The 17,329-nt window shown below is 57.9% G+C and overlaps 1 protein-coding gene across 1 annotated transcript in view; it reads right to left on the reverse strand.

Annotated features, from left to right (window-relative positions):
* Positions 1-1,163: 1,163 nt before the first annotated feature.
* The window catches only part of SPOCD1 (SPOC domain containing 1), a 29,369-nt gene continuing 13,203 nt past the window's right edge, over positions 1,164-17,329 (reverse strand). Inside the window, exons 2-15 of the mRNA XM_062190053.1 lie at positions 12,282-12,326; positions 10,861-11,046; positions 10,530-10,632; positions 10,363-10,425; positions 10,018-10,108; positions 9,580-9,739; positions 9,362-9,478; positions 7,937-8,062; positions 4,780-4,894; positions 4,439-4,589; positions 4,024-4,159; positions 3,504-3,593; positions 3,073-3,259; positions 1,164-1,858 (exon numbers count right to left, since the gene is read on the reverse strand). Of these exons, the coding sequence (XP_062046037.1) occupies positions 1,164-1,858; positions 3,073-3,259; positions 3,504-3,593; positions 4,024-4,159; positions 4,439-4,589; positions 4,780-4,894; positions 7,937-8,062; positions 9,362-9,478; positions 9,580-9,739; positions 10,018-10,108; positions 10,363-10,425; positions 10,530-10,632; positions 10,861-11,046; positions 12,282-12,326 (2,265 nt within the window). The remainder of the gene's footprint in view (positions 1,859-3,072; positions 3,260-3,503; positions 3,594-4,023; positions 4,160-4,438; positions 4,590-4,779; positions 4,895-7,936; positions 8,063-9,361; positions 9,479-9,579; positions 9,740-10,017; positions 10,109-10,362; positions 10,426-10,529; positions 10,633-10,860; positions 11,047-12,281; positions 12,327-17,329) is intronic.

The following is a 17,329-nucleotide window of genomic DNA, read 5'->3' on the forward strand; positions in this document are numbered from 1 at the left end:
CCTGCACCCCGCCCCCCGCTCCGCCTGGCGCCTGCCAGCCCCGACCTCCATCCCAAAGCCGAGGGCCCCCTCTGCTGTCGGCCGCGGGTAGGGCAGCCGCAGAGCTCCTGGGGCAGGGAGGAGGGGCTCCTGCCATCGCCCATCGCCCCACCCTCCGAATTCCGGAAGGATCCAGGGGGTAAGGGTAGAGTCCAGAAGGAACGGGCAGGAGCAGCCATCCCCTCAGGCCCTGCTTGCCCACACTGGGCTGGGGGCTCAGGGGCAGCTGGTTCCCAGGTCGGTTCTCTTGAGGTGCACCCCACACTGAGTAGCTTTATGGCTGCAGCTGCTAGGAGAGCCCACTGCAGGCGCAGGGCAAACCAGCACCCGCCGAGTGTCACAGCACCTGCAACCACCCCGGCTGCCCTCCCCCTACACCAAGACCCCCGACTTGCTCCAGTACCGGCTCTGGGCGCTGGCCAAGGTACAGCTAGGAGCCTCTAGCCAGATTGCCCAGTTCCAGCAGAGGCCTCCGCAGAGCCCCGCACACAGACTCCTAGGCACACACACTCACAGGAACACGCACAGACGCACACACAGACGCAAAAGTACAGGGCAGGGGAGCATTGTGCCACCGCAGGCCACCTCAGTCCAGCGGGAAAAGTCTAGGTAAACGAACACTTTAGAAACCACTGTCCCTTGCTGGCCCTCTTCTCCCTAGCAATCCTTAGGTGTCCCTGGCCCTTCACAAACCTCTGTTCATTCCCCTTACCCCCACCAGAGGCCTGACTTCTCCACCCACCACCTTCTCTTCCTCTTCCTCCTCTTCCTCCTCCTCCACAATACTCACAAAATGCTCCCAGGGCCACCGCAGCGACATCTGTGTCCCAGGCTCAGGGCTGGTTCAGGACCTCCAGCCTGCAGCTGGCAGGGCTGCACAGCCCAAGCCCCCAAAACCTGACCAGGACCCGGGTCTCTCCTGCCCAGAGCCAGCTAACAGAATGGCAACTTTGACAACTTCTTTATTGAACCAAAAACCAACACCAAACTCAGGAACAGGAAACTGAAATAGGGCAGGTGGGGAACGCTGACCCTCCCCACCTCCTCCCCCATCTCCCCCTGGAGCAGTTGAGGGTTCAGCACTGGGGAGGGTGTCTCCAACCCGTTCTGGTGGGTAAGGAGAGTCACCCCTCTCCAGGGAGGGGACCCTCACTGCCAGCCCCATCTGTAGGGCCCAAAGAGGAGTCAGGGGCTGAGCCAGGGAGTCCTGGAGCTGCTGGGGGCCAGCAGAGGTAGCTGAGAGTCCCAGGGACTGCAGGGGGCTGACCGGATGCTGCAGAGGAGCTGGGACAGGGCTCCTGGCCTGGGGGCAGCAGTGAGGCCTGGAGCTGGTGACTCACGGTCACCAGGGACTGCAGGTGCTGCAGCAGGGCTTGGTGGGGACAGGAAGCCCTGTGGAGATGCTGAAGATTCGGGAGGCCAAAGCCACGGCCTCCCGGTGCTGCTGAACAGGAGTGCCAGGACTGGCACCAGCCTGGTTCTGGGGGCTGCTGCCCTTGTCCAGGACCCTGCCAGGTTCCAGGCTCTGCCGACAGTCTCCCCCTGCCTCCGGGGAACCTCTGCCAAGCAAAGGTGGCCCTGGGAGCCAGCCTGCCCCTTCCCTGGGCCTGCTGCAGGGCGCCCCCTGGGGCAGGGGAGCCCTTCGGGGCCACCTCTGGCCGCCTGTCCTCCGGCTGGTAGCATCTCGTCTCCACTTTCCTGTTGAAGGAAACCACCTTGCGGACCTTTCCCCACAAGGGGCTGGCGGCTGCTGTATCTGGAAGCCCCTCCTTGGGGAGCAGCACGGCCAGCAACAGGCTTGAGTGAGTGGCTTCCAGGCCTGGGAACAAAGGAGAGGAAGAGGGACGGGGAGACCCGAGGCCGGCGGGGAGAGCACGGAGCCCCCTTGGGAGCGTTCTGGCTGCAGCAGGTGTGCAGGTTTGATCCTGAGAGCCCAGGAACAGCTGGGGCCCAGGAGGTGACAGGAAAGAGGCTGCGAGCACCTGGCTGGGGAGGGCATGGATGGTTTGTCCTCAGGATCACGGCGCTTCAGAGTCTACCTCATTGTTCTAGGAGACGCAGCCCAGAAAGGTCATACCCTGCATTCACGAACAGGTGCAGGCCCAGTGCCCCCCACCCCCGCCCCACAGGTGCCTTCCTGAAGCTGCACTTGGGGGGGGGGGTTATCCAGGCACAGAGGCCACGCCTGACCCAGCACAGCGATGGTGAAAATCCCTCCCTCAGTCTTAGATGACATTTCCGTCAACTGTGGGTCCTGCACCAGGGTCAAATGGGGCTGCCCCAGCAGTTGCTATTCAGAGATGCCTACTGGAGAGGCAGGATGGTAAGGTGGTTAGTGGCCCAGTTTCTGGAGCCAGGCTGCCTGGGCCTGAAGCCTGGCTCTGCTATGGACTGGCTGTGGGACCTTGGGCAAGTCCTTGCCTTCTCCCTACTGCAGTCTCCTCATCTGTGAAATGGAGACTCTAACAGTACCATTCTGACAGCGCTGTCTGGAGACCCGAACAGTTCGTGTACTAAAGCTTTTAGAACAATGGCTGACATCCAGGGATGAGCGCTCCTTGCTACTCTTATCCCACCGCCAGGAGTTCCCTTCTGAGACGTCCCGGCTTCTCCTCTTTGAGACACAGGTGGCCACGTCAGTCTGGTCACCAAGAGAGGGGAGGCAAGGCCAGCATCATGGCACAGTGGGTTAAGCCACCGCCCGCAACGCCAGCATCCCATATGGGCACTGGTTCGTGTTCCGGCTGCCCCACTTCCGATGGCTAATGGCCTGGGAAAGTAGCGGAAGATGGTCCAACTGCTTGAGCCCCTTCACCCACATGGGAGACTCAGATGATGCTCCTGGCTCCTGGCTTCAGCCTGGCCCAGCCCTGGCCATTGCAGCCATTTGGGGAATGCATAGCAGGTGGAAGACCTCTTTCTTTCTCTCCACAGGCCCCCCGCCCCCTGCTCTGTAATGCTTTCAAATAAAAATAAATAAATAACTCTCTAAAAAAAAAGAGGAGAGTCTGGTATGGGCACCGAGGCACTCACCTGGGCCTCCCAGGGGGCGCAGCCTGGTGGGCAGGGGCTGGAAAGCAGGCAGGGGCAGCAGGACCACGCCCACCTGCTGCACAGCTGCCAGGCCGTGGCGCTGCTTGTTGTTGAGGTAGGAGTAGAGCAGGCGGCAGTTCTGGGTATCCCGAGCCCCGTGTGGGCACAGTCTGATCACGCACGTGTCCTGTGGGGTGCACAGCAGCAACTGAGGAGCCACTGCCCTCTGTCCCTGTGCACACCCCGGTGCCAACCAAGCCTCTGAGAAGCCTGTGAGGAAGTGGGTCCCACTTTACAGAGGAGGAAGCCGAGGGACCTGCCAGGGGCCACACAGGCCCAGCTATCCCCAGCCAGGCCTCAGCTCCAGAGCAGAGAGTGAGGGAGAGGGCTAGGGTGCCAGGAGAAGAGGGTGCCCAAGAGGGGGCAGTTACCTTGGCCTTGGCTGGGTCGATGCTGGCCAGAAGGTCCCAGATGGTGTTGGGGGGGATGCAGCCTGCTGAGCGCAGGACATCGGGCAGAGCCTGGGGGCGGGGCAGGCCAGGCAGTCAGCCCCCAGCTTCCCAGCCGCTTGGTAGATGGGCAGGTGGTGTCCTGGGACCCTAAGTGCCTGGCCTGGCCAGTCTCTGGCACCTCCCACCCTCGTCCAGCAGGTCAGCTGATGGTTTAGTCGCTGAACGCCCCCCCCCCCCAGGCCCAGGGAGGCACCAGCCTCCTCTGCGGGGGCCCTTCTCGCATTACAGGAAGCCCTCCACCCTGTGTGTGTCTGCAGGAACGGGACTGGCACCTCGCCTGCACCCACGCCTAGCACAGGGTCAGGCAGGTGCAGAGAGGGGGCCAGCGCCTTGTTTTAGAATCAGTAACACAACGGACGGACCAGTGAATGAACAGGAGTGACAGCGGATGATGGGGAGCGGCGTGCGGGGGAGTCCCTGGGGAGCAGGGCACGTGCACCTGGATGAGGCGACAGCTGTGTCCCAAGACCAGCTGGGCCGTGACCCGGAACCGCTTGATGGAGAACATGTCAAGCGCACCCTCCCAGGGCGGCTGGCTGGGCAGGGCCTTTGTGGGTGCAGCAGGCACCTGGGGCCTAGAGGAACAGAGAGACAGGGCTAGGCAGAGCGCCAGGGCTCCCCCAGCACCTCCTTTCTCTTCAGAGCAGCACCTGCATCCCCATGGTGGGGACACTGTTCCACACCTGGTCTTGCACAGGGGGACCGGCAGGACAGGCGATTCGACGCCCGCATTGCATGGACCGGGTGACACAGGCACACAGACCGAAAAGCCCCTCCCGCATCTGCTGTCCCATCTGGGGGCCGCTCCCGCCAGCCCTGCTGAGTTGCCCAACTCCCGGCTCCCTGTCCCGCACCTGTCCCGGGGCTTCAGGGGAGGTGTCTCCCTGGCTTTGGGCGTCTCTGTGGTGGCCACGGGAGCTGGGCTTGGGGCTCTCTGGAAGACACTGTGCTTGCCGGTGCTGGTGGCTTTGAAGAAGCCTGGCAGCTCACTTGTGGGATCCCAGTCTGCAAACAGCAGAGGCAGGAACCGAAGCAGGGCAGGCAGGAAGAAAAAACGCTGGCTTTTAGCCAAGGTTTGAATCAGGTTCTTTTTAAGGTGACCTGGGGCACAGACATCCCCACTCTGCCACCGTCTCCCCAGGCCACCCGGCCCTGGCCCCAGCCTGCCCACCGCCCGGGGCTGTGTCCCCCGCACCCATGCAGATGCGGCAGTTGGGGTCCAGGAAGTGGTGCTCGTGCTGCTCGGTGGTGTCCTCGGCCGTGGCAGGCAGGGCTGGAGGGCTGCTGCAGTCCACGGACACCAGGGATCCCTGGGAGGCAGAGGAGAGAGGGGCACACTGGGAAAGAGGCTGGGAGGCGGGAGGCCTCCCCAGGGAGACAGCCTTGGGGACGTGGTTTATTTCATTTCCTCAATAAGATATACATATACATATATATGTATATATATATATACACGTATATATACATATATACATATATATAAATAAATTACAAAAGTACCATGAGGAATGAGGATTCGGCACAGGGGTGAAGTCGGCGTCCCACACGGCAATGCCTGGGCTCAAGTCCTGGCTCTGTTTCCAATTGCAGCTTCCCGCTAATGCACACCCTGGGAGGCAGCAGGTGACGACTCAGGTACTTAAGTCCCTGTCACCCATGTGGGAGACCTGGGTTGAGTTTCTGGCTTCTGGCTTCAGCCTGGCCATTTGGGGAGTGAACCAATCAACCAACCAACTAACTAAACAAACAAATAAACCAAATACTCAGGGGCAGGAGCGGGGGCTGGTGCCAGGAAGCCTGCTGAGACGGTGCAGGGCGGTCAGCCCTCTGACTATGGGCCCAAAGGGCCCACAGAGGTCTGCAACTCAGAGGACTAGAACCTTCGCAGAGGCGGAGTCTCCGGACACTGTCCAGCAACCCAGGTAATCAAGTAGTGTACTTCCCCCCACCCCCGCCCCGGAAATTAGTTTAAGAATCTGTAAAATACAAGAAATTATTGAGGATGAAAATAACATGAATTACCAAAAATATCTGTAAATACTGTGAACTTAGAAAACTTTGAAAAATACTGAGAAATATTTTAAAAAGCACCCCTTGTCCCACCACTCAGAGACAACCATGGGCAGCCTGCGCGTCCCTGTACCCGTTTTCCTGCACACGGGGCCGCCTGGGGGCCTTTCACAGAACAGCTGGGCTGAGCACTCAGCTTCCCAGCCACCTGCAGGTTATCCACTCCCCGTGGACACTGCACCGAGAGCTGCAGTGTAGTGCGCCACCCCCACTGCTGCAGAGCTTGGCCACTTCTGGGTCGCCACCCGGAAACAGAAACAGAGCTGTGCAGGAAACGTTTCCCTAAACTCTCAACTTACTTCCTGAGGACAAGGCCTCAGAAGCAGGTGATGGAATCAGCAAGACTGAACCTTTTAAAGACTCCTGGGGTGGGTGTTTGGCACGGTTAAGACGCCCACATTCCATATTGGAGTACCTGGGCTTGAGTCTCAGTTCCGCTTCAACCCGGCTCCCCGTTAATGCACCTGGGAAAGCACTGGAAGATGGCCCAGCTGCTTGGGCCCCTGCCATCCAAGTGGGAGACCCAGATGGAGTTCCAGCCCCGGGCTTCAGCCCACACCAGCCCTTGCTGTTGTGAGTGTTTGGCAAGTAAGTCAGCAGATGGAAGGTCTTGCTCTCTCTGTCTCTCCTCTGTCACCTAGTCTTTCAAATAAGTAAACCTTTAAAAAAAATAAGACTCTTGATGCCCATTGCCAAATCACTTTTTTTGGTAACAGAAGTGGCTTTAAATACAAAGCCAGCACTACTTTAGGAAGACTGAAGATAACTTTGAAACTGCCTCCCGCCTCACAGACACCTGCACAGCAGGGCTGCCTCACGGCCCGAGTCACACAGCTGCGCTCGGGTCTCGGCCGGCCGCCATCCACCAGGTGACTATGGGGCAAATGCCGCTGGGTCCCTCATCCTGGAAAGGGACGTGGTGACAGCACCCACCCATCGGGCACTGTGAGGGCTGAATGAGGCACTGTTAGTGAAAGAGGCACACAGAGGGTGTTCGGGGCTCTCTCCCCCACCCCTGCCCTGCCACCTGCTCTCTCCCCCACACTCCTGTGCTGGGGGCTTCTCTCGAGGTCTCCCCAGCTTATTTAGGGAACACATCAGCCATCCCAGCAAGGGTCCCCTCTGCACAGGCCATGTCTCTCCTGGTTGCTGGCAGAGGGAGGGCGAGCAGGGGTCTCTGTCATGTTCACCGCCTAGAGCTGCGCCTGGCAACCAGAAAGGGCTTGAGTGAACGAGTGACTCAAGGGCCGGCCCTACACCCTTCTCCTGGGCACACAGCGTGGCAAAGCAGGGTGAACACAGGACCCACGCAGGGGCCAACCACAGCCAGGGTGGCCTTCTTCTGAGAGTGACAGATGGGAGCTGTAGGAGGCTCGGGCACAGCCTAATGGGACCTGAGGCTGCTGAGCCACTGTGCCAGGTGCCCCATGGAGGAGGAAGAGCCTGGGGGAGGAGGAGCCTGGGGGAGGAGGAGCCCTGGGGGAGGAGGAGCCCTGGAGGAGGAGGAGCCTCGGGGAGGAGGAGCCCTGGAGGAGGAGGAGCCTGGGGGAGGAGCCCTAGGGGAGGAGGAGCCTGGGGAGGAGGAGCCTGGGGGAGGAGCCCTGGGGGAGGAGGAGCCTGGGGGAGGAGCCCTAGGGGAGGAGGAGCCTGGGGGAGGAGCCTGGGGAGGAGGAGCCCTGGGGGAGGAGGAGCCTGGGGGAGGAGGAGCCTGGGGGAGGAGGAGCCTGGGGGATGAGCCCTGGGAGAGGAGGAGCCCAGGGGGAGGAGGCTGCAGGGTACACGGAGCAGAGATTCCCAGTGACAAGAGGAGACCCGGACTCCAGTCACTGCCATTGGCTCCAGGACCCAGGCAGCTCCTACAGCTCTGGGCGCTGGGTGGTCCCTGTTTGGAGCACCTCTGAACCAGTCCGCTGAGGAGGCGGAGCCTCTGTTCCTCACTTCAGAAAGACCACTGCCTGGACCAGTGTGGCCCCCCTGGTTCCCAGCCAGAGATCTGGCAAATGGCTGTGCTGGGGATGACCGTGCCATAGGACTTAGCACCACTCGTATCATGGCCTTGGGGTGAGGCCACAACCTAGTGGCCCATGCCGGCAGCTCTGTCTCGCTGGATGGGCCATGGGCCCTGGGCCCTGGGCCGAGGATCATGGTCCCCGCTCACCAGGAACAAGGTGGGCTTCAGAGCAGCCAGAGGACCTGCGCAAGGCTATGAGGCTGGCAGTGGCAGGGGGCTCTCTGGGCACGGGTCCTGCCAGCCCCAGCTCAGACTCCCACCTCCCACTTACCACCAGGTCCTCCAGGGCCAGCGTCTGGTCGAGGTCCCGTGGGATCTCGACTTCTCCCTTGTGGGTCAGCTTGGAGGCTGGAAGGCTGCCCAGCTCCTTCTGCTGCTGCTCGATGACCTCCAGGACCTGCAGAGGTGGCACAGCCAGGCTGGGGTCTGGGACCCCACAAGCCCAGGGAGGCCCCTCGCCTGCGGCTCCCCTTCCACGCCAAGCCTGTCCACACTTTGCTTCTGCCATTCCTTTTACCCTCAGCCCTGCCTCTCCACATTCCATCCACTCACTCTTCAATTCACTTCTCCTCCAGGAAGCCCTCCTGGACTCGCCTTTCCCCATCAATCAGTTCTGCCTCTGACTGTACCTCAGCTTTTGCCCTGAGGAGCGTACAATGTAGGGGAAACGGCGCAGGCTCAGAAGCCCGGCTGGGTGGCTACCAAAGACTCACAGGTGCATGGCCTTGGACCAGCACCTCGCTGACCAGAGCCACAGGCGAGCTGTCCTCTGGGGCTAATCAAGGACCTGAGTGACACAATCCCTGCCTGGTTTGTCTCTACAAAGCCACCTGCTTTGCCTTTCCAAGGAGCCCTGGCGGGTGGGGGGCCAAGCCCTCCTGCAGGGCCCTGGCTTCCCAGGGCCCCAGGCTTAGCTGAAGGCTCTGCTGTTGTCACCTGGCGATTTTTACTCATTGAACAAAGGGTCCACAACTTCAGGTTGTGCTGGTCCCAGCCCCGCCCCCACTTATGTAGCCAGTCCTGCTCCTTGGCCGCCCACAGGGCCAGCACAGAGGCTCAGCGTATGGTGGACCGATTCACCCAATGGGCTCCTATCATTCGTTCTAACCAGTCCAGTGGCTTCCAGGGCCTCATGCCCAACCCCATCCCAGCGTCCCTGTCCCTGCCCCTTCTCTCACCGGCCACCTGGCACCAGGCGAGCATTCTCCAGAGCCTGCTCAGTGCTGCACCTGCCTGCCCCAGAGCAGTGCCCAGACAGGGAGAGAGCCATGGATGCAGGGCATGCTGGGGCACAGCTGTGAGGTGCAGGGCCTGTGGAGCACCCCCCCCCCCGAGCCTGGGCCACCAGGAAGACCCCATGCAACCATTTCTGGGCCTTCTGAGGCTGGGCCTTCTGAGGATTGGAAGAGAGGGGGCCCTGGGGTGTCCCCCTTGGGTGGCCAATGCCCAGCCTGGACTCCAGAGGCTGGGCCGTCACCAGGACCCGCCTCACAGGCCCAGCTGCACGCGACACCTGGTGTTGGCTCCCTCCAGAGCCCTCCGACTCCAAGCCCTTTCATTTTGGCCTCTTTTCCTCCTGGGAGGCTCTCTCTGGCCCCCTCCTCCCCCTCCCTGCCCCCTCTGCTTCCCATCCCTTTGTTCCTGTCCCTCTCCCCGCCACATGCCGTGGCCTCTCCTGCCGTGGCTCTCAGCTCACCCTCTTCTCCTCCTGGTCCCGCCAGCGGGACAGCTCCTGGGGGGCCAGCTGGATGGAGCTCATCCGCACCAGGTCGTGGGGGGTGACTTCACCTTGAACCACTTTGAGAAAGAGGTCCTGCAGGGGTGGGGGCCGGAGCTGCACCGCCTGCTCCGACACCCCCACCCCGACATCTGCCCGGGGCTGGGCCCCCTCGGGGGAGGGCCAGCCCCACTCACTGGATTCCTGGGGTCGCGCAGGTTGAAGAGCAGGCTGCGGTACTTGGTCTTGTAGCGGCAGTTGGTGCCTTGTGTGAGGGCGAACAGGGCGGCCTCGATGCCCGTGGCAATGGCCTCCACTGCCTCCTCGCTCAGCACCAGGTCGGGAAGCTCCCGAAGGCTGTGGGCCAAGGGCAGGGCAGTGGGCACCGAGCCCAGGGTGGGGGAGGTTCCCGGCACACCTGGGCCCCGGGGATGCAGGGGCACTGGTTTTTCTGCAGGAGCCCGGTAGTTCTCTCCCAGCCTGAGGAGGAGGCATCCACTGTCCACTCTCGAGGGGCAGCGAGGCCAAGACTGGGGCCTGCCCAGCGCCACGCCTCCAGGGCCAAAGCTAGCCTGGAACCCAGCACCGCCTCGCTCTTCAGCCCCTGCTCTGGGCTGCAGCGAGCTCTGGCTTACCGACTCCTCAGCGCCTCGTGGATGGCACGGACCACGGTGCCTTGGACCGCCAAGTCCAGCGGGAGCCTCTCCTGCTGGAGCCGAAGCTGAACTGCGGGGAGACAGCCACAGACGCCGGGTGGGGAAGGGGGTGCCCAGGCGGTGGGGGCAGGGCAGGATCGAGGCTGAGGACTCAGGGAGGCAAGGAGGGGGGCCCAACCCTCAGAGGCCTAGCCCCCCCAAGCCCCACCCCGTAAGGCAAGGACCACAGGCTGATGGAGAGAGGGGAGGAGTCCCGGTAGAGCAGGGGCCCAGCAGCCTTGGGCAGCCAGGAGGCAGCCGGCAGGGGTGTCCACCGACCTTCACTCGAGTCCTCTGCTCCCTTGGGTAGGGTCTCCTCCACTTCAGCCTCTGTTGGGCCGCACTGTGGGGACCGATGAGGAACCTCTGGCCCAGGGGACGCAGCTTCCCCAGTCACCGCCCCACCCCCACGCGCTCCAGGGGCCACATCCCAGGAAGCCACTCATGTCCCCAACACCCAGCCTCAGAGCTGGGCTCCCTGAGGGGCAGAGCTCGGCTTCTTGGGGGACAGGAAAGGTTAGAGAGGCCCCCGGAGTCCCGGAGTTCAGGAGGTGCCTGGAAACCTGGGGGCACCAGCTCAGGCTGGTCAGTCCAGCCCTCTGCCCTCAGTGCAGCTCTGGAGTCCTGCGGCGCAGGCCATAGGGGATCCGGAGCCCAGGTTAGCCCACCAAACAGGAACTAACCCATGTCTGGCCATTCGGCAGTGTGACCATGAGCAAGCCTCGGCACCTCCCCGAGCCTCAGTGGTCTCTCTGTGCGTCATGCGAAGGGGCCTCTCCCAGCAGGAAGCCTGCTCTGTACCTGGCACCCCGCAGGGCCCTGAGCCAGGGACCTTTCCTTCCGTCTGCGCCGTCGGGCAGGTGAGGCCGAGCTGACTTCCATCAGGTCCTCCGGCTTTGCTGGCAGCTGGCCCCCTGCTGGGTGGTGGCTGACAGCCCCCAGGAGCTGGAGCACTGCCCCGGACCCCAGCTGCAGGAGACACGAACCCTTCAGAACGAGCCCTTCCCCGTCAGCCTCCTTGCCTCGCCTGGAAGCCCTCACAGGGCTGCAAGCTCCAGCCCAGGGAACAGGGCTGGCTTGGCCCCTCCGTGTCCCCCAGGCCTGGAAAAGGCTCGCCACACAGCAGCGCTCAGCAGGCATGTCTGTCCTCCTCCCTCCGGCTCACCTTCCTCTCCAAGGCCAGCCACAGTCAGAGGCATCTGGACCCTGTGCCAGGGCCCTTCCTCCCGTCCTGACTGGAGACGCACCTCATCAGGATGGACACAGCCTGTTCTGACGCTCCCCCCCCCGCTCAAAGCTCTGCGTTGTGCTTTTCGGGGGTCACTGGCTGCTCTTGCTCTCTGCCCCTCCCCTGAAGCAGCTCCCCGTTTCCCTCTGAGGCCCTGGAGAGAATCTCTTTGTGACTGATTTCAAGGCAAAGAGCAGCTTTTGGTCTTCTCGTGAGCTACAGAACCTGTCCTGCTCCCCTTTTTACTATGGCTGCTAGGAAGCTCAGGGTTCAGGCAGAGCCTTCCAAGACTGACAGAGGGTGAGGAGTTGTTGTAACAAGATCTCCCCTCCCAGGGCCGGCACTGTGACATAGCAGGTAAAGCCGCCACCTGCAATGCCGCTTCCCACATAAGCGCCAGTTCGAGTCCCAGCTGCTTCACTTCCAATCCAGCTCCCTGCTAATGTGCCTGGGAAAGCAGCAGAAGATGGCCTGAGTCTTGGACCCCTGAATGCATGTGGGAGACCCAGAGGAAGCTCCTGGCTCCTGGCTTCAGACCTGCCAGCTCCGGCCATTGTGGTCATTTGGGGAGTGAACCAGTGGATAGAAGATCTCTCTCTCTCTCTCTCTCTCTCTCTCTCTCTCTCTCTCTCTCTCTCTCTCAACTCTGCCTTTCAAATAAACAACAACAACAACAAAAATCTAAAAAAAAAAAGGTCCCCTGATCCTTTCTGGCTTTCTCCTGCCCGTTGCCCCACTGTAAGCGTGTGACGATTCTTCTCACGAGTGAAGCACAAGGAGTTGTTTTGAAGGCAGTTTCTGGAATGAATCGCCTCGGTCCTAAGGTTCGAGGGAAACCGGAAGTCTGAGAAGCAGCATCACGGTGGAGGAGGAGGGCAGGCTGGGGCACCAGGACAGCTCCCTGCGGGGGACCCCTCCCGCCCCACAGCACCCGAGGAGGGGAGGGGTAAAGGCAGTAAGCGAAAGTGAAACCTACTAGGTAACACACAAGCTTCACACCACGGGGCCTGTCCACCTTGTCCTTGGAGAGAAAGAGGACGCACAGGTTAGAATCTAACGGAGCAGGGACCCCAGGCAGGGAGTCCTCAGGAAGAGGACACTTTCCAAAAGGGACTGCTCAGTGCTCACTGGCATTTAACACCCCGAAGTTGGAGACGAGCCAGTGTCCATCAGAGAGAGATGGTTAATAGATGGTGACACCTCCTGCGACACCTTCTGTGTGACCGGAACAAAGGGCGGGGGAGTCAGGATGAGAATGACCACTCCCCGGGGGCTTCAGCACCTCACACAGGGTCTCCCGACACCCACACCCATCTCCAGGTGGGCAGACCAAGGCTCACAGAGGCTCCACAAGGTCCTACAGCCCGGGAAGTGCAGGCTCGGGATCAGAACCCACCCCCATCGACGGCAGAACCCCAGCTCCTGATGGCTGGGCGGTGCAGACAGAGAGACCCGCGGGCAGACACCATGGCATGCAGTTGGGTGAAGGAGAGAGAAAAATAGGTTAGGGAGCAGTGTGTGTTGCATAAGCCCATTTATGTAAATACATATTTATAGATGCATAATGGAGGTTCTCTCTGGGGAACGAAATTCCAGGGGAGCCTTCACTTGCTGTCGTACACACGTGGGGAGCTGCTCTTCACAATGAGCATGTATTTCTTTCATAATCAGAAACATGTCTTTTATTTAAATGCAAGTTCAGAACAGTATGTGTACTGCGCTACCATTTGTGTTACCGAAAGAACGAATTTTAAAATTTGTATGTGCTCGAATGCACAAAAAACATCTCTGGAAGTAGCCGTGAGAACCGACTAATCCAGCCCAGGGCCGGGAGGGGACTGGGCGCTGGGAGGAGACGTTCCCCCGAATGTGTATTTATGAACCAGGGGAATGGAGCCGTCTTTCTAGAGTACACGAGGGACAGGACCCGTCACATCCCTGTCAGAGTACCGCAGACAGAGTCCTGCTTCCTCCTCACTTTTTTCTTTTTTAAAATTTATTTATGTATTTGAAAGAGCGAGAGAGAGAGAGAGAGAGAGATCTTCCAGCTCTGGTTCACTCTCCAAATGGCTGCAACAGCCAGGGCTGGGCCAGGCCTAAGCCAGAAGACTGGAACTCCATCCGGGTCTCCCACATGGATGCAGGGGCCCGAGCACTTGGCCATCTTTCCCTTGCTTTCCCAAGCACATTCGCAGGGAGCTGGATCAGAAGTGGAGTGGCCATTCCTCAACCCAGAGCTCTGCTATGGGCTGCCGGCATTGCTAAGAGCTGGCTTAACCCACTGCATCACATGTCGGCTCCCTGACTGAGCCTCCTGGGAGGCAGCAGATCAGATGGCCGAAGGGCTGACTCCCTGCCACCCACAGGGAGGACGCGGAAGGAGTTCCTGGTTCCTGGCTCTGGCCTGGCCCAGCTTTCGCTCTCACCAGTATTTGGGCAGTGAACCAGCAGATGGAAGACATCTCACGCTCTCTCTCTCTCTCTCTCACTCTTGCTGTCACTCTGTCATCCTGCCTTTCAAATACATAAATAAATCTTTTTTTAAAAAATAGTACATTGAGAATGGAGGAGACAACCTGAAAGCAGAGGACATCTTTGGGGAAAGGCGCGGGAAAGCTCTTAAGCCAGCGCTTCGTGTTTGAAAGCCTCTGGGCTGGCCTTGGCCTCTGGGGACCTCCCGCCAGGCAGCCAAGACTTTAGACACCAGACTAGCAGACCAGGAAGCGCCTCTGTATAACACACTTAGAGAAATAAACAAAGGAGTCAGACACACGTGAAAGGCAAAGGCTAGATGTAGGTACAGACATAGATCTAGATACAGACATGATCTAGAGACAGACATAGCTATAGGCATAGAGTCACAGATACAGACATAGACATACAGTCATAGATATATATATAGACACAGATAAAACAGGCAGATTTGATTGGGAGTCAGACACAACTTCTGGAAGTACAAAATGTAATAATAATTAAAATTAAAAGCTCAGTGTGTAGGTTTAATAACATATTGGAGGTTGGACAAACGAGTGAACTGGAAGACAGATCTGAAGAAATGTTGAGACCATTCTCAGCACCAAGACTGCGAAACACAGAGAGACCCAGAGGACAGGGGTGGGGGACTGATTAGTCAGCTGAAGTTCCAGGAGGAGGGAGGGCAGAGGCAGTATTTGAAAATTCATGGTGAGGAATTTTTCAGAATTGATAAAAGCCAGCAATTCACAGATTTAAAAAGCTCGGTGAATTTCAAACAAGATAAACAACAGGGAATCCACACCTGGACAATCAGTGCTAATGCTAAGGAGAAAAGCACCAGCTGACCCTTGGAGCATCTGCAGCGTTCACTCTCACTTGGTCCCTGGGGGGCGGGCCCTGGTGCTGCGCTTACACCCGTGGTACAGAAGAGGAGACTGAGGCACGGGCGGTCCATCAGCTCACACAGTGCTGCACAGCCAAAGAGCGAGGGTCTCAATCCAGGCAGCGCAATTCCGGGGACTACGCCTGCAACCACGATGCTCCGTGCCACCCCCTAAAAGACTCTGTCTACGGAGGAATGGCAATAGACTGACAGCTACCTTCTCAATGGCAATCAGGGAAAATAAAACATACTAGAATAATATTTTCCATGTGATTTTAAAAAGCTGTCAATTACAGGCCCAAAGTATTTTTTCTTTTCTTTTTTTTTTTTTTGAGAATGGAGAAAACAAATTTTTTTTTTGTTTTAGAGAAAACAAAGAGAGTTGTTTTCTTGACAATTTTGTTTTATTCAATAAACAAAAGGCTAAAAGATGAACTTGAGGTGGTAAGAAAGAAAAATTATCTCTGCTAGAAAAACTGAGGTGCCAGGAGGAATTCTGAGCAAAGACAATGAGAAATATGTTGTGAAATCTAAACAAACACCACATGGAACGACAATAACAGTGTAATTTGTGGGATTAAAAAAACAGAACCAATTCACTGCCTAGCGACAGTACACAGATCAGGAAGGTGTGTGTTCAGAAACAGAGGGTTCCAGGGTGCTTGTGTCATTGAAGAGGACGACTGTAGCTCCCTTTCTATTTTGTCGGGCTAGGAATTCATGTTACAATTTTTTTTTTTTTTTTGACAGACAGAGTGGATAGTGAGAGAGAGAGAGAGACAGAGAGAAAGGTCTTCCTTTGCCGTTGGTTCACCCTCTAATGGCCGCCGCGGTAGCGCGCTGCGGCCGGCGCACCGCGCTGTTCCGATGGCAGGAGCCAGGTGCTTATCCTGGTCTCCCATGGGGTGCAGAGCCCAAACACTTGGGCCATCCTCCACTGCACTCCCGGGCCACAGCAGAGAGCTGGCCTGGAAGAGGGGCAACCGGGACAGGATTGGTGCCCCGACCGGGACTAGAACCCGGTGTGCCGGCGCCGCAAGGCGGAGGATTAGCCTGTTGAGCCACGGCGCCGGCCTTTTTTTTTTTTTTTGACAGAGTGGATAGTGAGAGAGAGAGAGACAGAGAGAAAGGTCTTCCTTTTTGCCGTTGGTTCACCCTCCCATGGCCCTGCGGACGGCGCATCGTGCTGATCCGAAGCCAGGAGCCAGGTGCTTCTCCTTGGTCTCCCATGCGGGTGCAGGGCCCAGGGACTTGGGCCATCCTCCACTGCCTTCCCGGGCCACAGCAGAGAGCTGGCCTGGAAGAGGGGCAACCGGGATAGAATCCAGCGCCCTAACTGGGACTAGAACCCGGTGTGCTGGCGCCGCAAGGCGGAGGATTAGCCTGTTAAGCCACGGCGCCGGCCTCATGTTACAATTTCTAAGAGAACCACCAAGAGCTATATAAACATACAGTTTAGTTCTATTGTTCACATATAACTATGCATACATTTAGTTTGGACATAGAGAAATTCTAAACTATTAGAGGAATAAAAAGGAGCAAGAAAAAAGTAATCACAAATCAGGCAGTAAAAGGCGGAAAAGTGCAGCATGCAAGAAAACAGACATAGACAAACAAATCAGTAGCTGCAACAAACATAAATGAACTGTCAGACATTTACAGACGGAAACTTTAATTATAAGGTACTTATAAGATCCATGTCTAAAATGTAAGATGCAAAAAAGTTAATAAAATGGGATAATATATAAACAAGAAAATACCAATTGAAGTTAAGCTTTGAAACCATATTAATGTCGAATCAAACAGAAGCAAAAAATAACTAAAAGCAAAGATCTGACCATGTAAGTTTTATCAGGAAGCTGTAACAAATCTACACTTGTAAGTACCTGATAACATAGCTTCAAAATACATAAAGTGAAGACTGATAGAACTGCAAGGAAAAAGATCCTCCACACTGCAGGAGAAGCTCAAGCATAGCTCTAGCTACCGACAGATCAAACGGCAAAAGAACCAGCAAGATCAGAAAATAATTACGAACGCAATTACAAGTCTGACCTCTGTGTCTGTACCAGAACACTGATCCCAGTAACTAGAGAATACATATTCTTTTTACATAGATATATAAGATTTTTAAAAATTTATTTGAAAAGCAGAGCAACTGAGAGAGGGGGAGAAACAGAGAGGAGAACTTCCATTTGCAGGTTCACTCCCCAAATGGCCACAAGGATCAGGACTGGGCAGGGCCGAAGCCAGGAGCCAGGAACTCCACTCAGATCTCCCATGTGGGTGCAGGGGCCTAAGCACTTGGGCCATCTCCTGCTGCTCTCCCAGGCGCATCAGCAGGGGGCTGGATTGGATGCAGAGCAGTCAAGACTGAAACCAGTGTGCCAATACAGAAAGCTGGCATTGCCAAGCACAGCTCAACTCGCTGCACCACAACCCCACCACCAGCCATTCTTTTCTTTCGATGTTTATTTACTTCATTTTATTTGAAAGGCAGTGAGAGAAAGACAGAGCTCTTCCACTGGTTCTTTCCCCAAATGCCGGGAGCCCGGAGTTCGAGCTGAGTCTCCCTCAGGGCGCCAGGGGCCGGGTCTCTGGAGCCGCCACCTGCTACCTCCCGACCTGCACACGAGTGGCACACTGGCACTGGAAGCAAGGCCCGG

This window comes from Lepus europaeus, chromosome 5 (genome assembly GCF_033115175.1).
Source record: "Lepus europaeus isolate LE1 chromosome 5, mLepTim1.pri, whole genome shotgun sequence".
NCBI lineage: Eukaryota > Metazoa > Chordata > Mammalia > Lagomorpha > Leporidae > Lepus > Lepus europaeus.